Source organism: Microtus oregoni, unplaced genomic scaffold (genome assembly GCF_018167655.1).
Source record: "Microtus oregoni isolate MIOR12 unplaced genomic scaffold, Mior012 000050F_ref0000143, whole genome shotgun sequence".
NCBI classification, from domain to species: Eukaryota; Metazoa; Chordata; class Mammalia; order Rodentia; family Cricetidae; genus Microtus; species Microtus oregoni.
Genome location: NW_024543256.1, coordinates 10,297,310 through 10,299,338, shown reverse-complemented (window position 1 = coordinate 10,299,338; position 2,029 = coordinate 10,297,310). Strand labels below are relative to the sequence as shown.

The 2,029-nt window shown below is 44.4% G+C and overlaps 1 protein-coding gene across 1 annotated transcript; it reads right to left on the bottom strand.

The window, feature by feature from the left end:
• Positions 1-371: 371 nt before the first annotated feature.
• Positions 372-1,770, bottom strand: LOC121437183 (transcription elongation factor A protein-like 9). The gene is made up of 2 exons (XM_041637035.1): positions 1,740-1,770; positions 372-1,223 (listed from the first exon to the last, which is right to left on the bottom strand). The coding sequence occupies exon 2, from the start codon at positions 1,161-1,163 to the stop codon at positions 813-815; it is 351 nt and encodes a 116-aa protein (XP_041492969.1). The 5' UTR covers positions 1,164-1,223; positions 1,740-1,770; the 3' UTR covers positions 372-812.
• Positions 1,771-2,029: the final 259 nt, after the last annotated feature.

Here is a 2,029-nt window from a genome sequence, read left to right as displayed (position 1 = left end):
GAGGGAGGGGGACTTGATCGGGGGAGGGGGAGGGAAATGGGAAGCGGTTGCGGGGACGAGGCAGAAATCCTTAATAAATAAATAAATTAAAAAAAAAGCTTATAATATTTGAGAGGTCTATGGGACCCCATTGGCCAGCAACTCAAAAAAAAAAAAACGAAAGAAAAAAGAAAAAAAAAACCCTGTCAAACAGCTCTCAGTATCTTATTTGGCCACCACAAAATTCCTACAAGATTATTATGGTTATTACCATAAATGAGAAACGATGTAAATTTTAATCTTTTAACTCAAGGGCTCTAACAGTTTTGTCAATGAATACAAGTGCCCCAGTGTTTTAGAAAGAAATTAATAAGTGCTGTTAGATGCTTATTTTTAGTTATAAAACCTTTATTATTTTTAGCAAGAATAATGCATGTTCATTTTAGGGCTATGGCAAATACAAATAAGCAGAAGAAAAATCATTCATCTTTCTTTCACAAGTTTATATGTGCATATATGTAACATACAAAGGTACTCTTGTCTTTCAAAATACGATATTCTCATAGAATTTTGTAACCTTTTTTCATTTTGTATCCCATCAGAAGCTCATTTTTTACAAATCAGTAAAGCTCTCTTATTAAAAGCCAGAGACTTGTAAATTGGTTCATATATAACCAACAGTAAGATGCAGACAAGAAGAGATATATCTAATCTACTAACAGCAACAGATTCAAAGTAGGGAGATGGGCAAAGGTATATCAGGGGAAAAAAAGCTAATTAAAAGAAAGCTATATTGCAATGATAATTCCAGATAAAACAGAAACCAAGGCAAACTACATTAAATAGGGATAAGGGTGGCTTCGATTAGCCTTCCAACGCATCACAACAAGTTTGTTTCTCACTTTCCTTATCTCATCTGTTTCGTCCACTTCTCTAAACATATCCTCACTGCTCAAATGCCTGTTGTGTATATCCTCTTTAAAATCCTGAAGAGACTTCATCAGCCTCTCCCTAAAAGTTTCTTCGGATTTTTCCTCCTCTCCTGCTCCTTGCCCCTCCTCCAGCTTTTCCTCGGGCTTTGGCTCTTCCTCGGGCTTTGGCTCTTCCTCGGGCTTTGGCACTTCCTCGGGCTTTGGCACATCCCCATTTTCTGGGTTTCCTTCCATTTTTTGGCAGGGTTTCATCTTGTGTATGCTTCTCTTCCTTCTTTGCTCCTTCCTGCCTATTGGCGAATGCAGTTATTTCTAGGAAGCAAGTAGGAGACGGTAAGTGGAATACTTGGTACGTGTACAGGTGCTGTGCACAAAAGGGCTTGCTTTCCAGTGGTGTTCTCTCTCTCTCTCTCTCTCTCTCTCTCTCTCTCTCTCTCTCTTGCTCTCCCCTCCTCTCCCCCCCCTCGCCTTCCCTCTTTCCCTCTCCCTCCCCACTCCATTTTGGTCCAACTATCCTAAGCGAATACCCTCCACCTGAGAAGCCCAGTCCACAATCAAGGTTTCCCTGCCCCCGCCCCTCTTACCTCCATTTTCCACCCCCACCCCCAGTCCCTCCCTCAAGCATTTTCCAAGGCCTTCCTTCCCGCCTCCGGCCCTACCCTCCACAAATCTTTCTCCCTTACAGGCCTAACAGGGCCCTCAGAAAGGGGGGGAGGGGGTGCTTAGGTGGCTTAAGGGGGAAGGGAGGGGGAGAGTGTGGCCTTCAGCCTCTGCGGGCCTTCACCAACCCACACCCTGGGAATCTTTCATAAAGTTCCCTTCACTTACCAGGTACTGATCTGGTGAGTTTCTTTCTCCTACTTTTAGCCAGCAGCAGTACAAAGAACAAACCTGCAGGCAAACGGAGAAGGGAGGGGATGTTGGGGGTGGGGTGGGCGAGCCCTTGGTGCTCAGTAGAGCAGCACCACAGATCAAGCTCATGGAGCTTTCCTTATTTAAGGTCTCGCTTGTGGAAGTTTCCCACCCTTTTGTTTCCCACAGAACGCCTCCTTCCCACCCCGCAAGTTAGCTTGTCTTTCTCATCAGACAGGGGGTAAGAAAGGGATATCGCTTCCCAA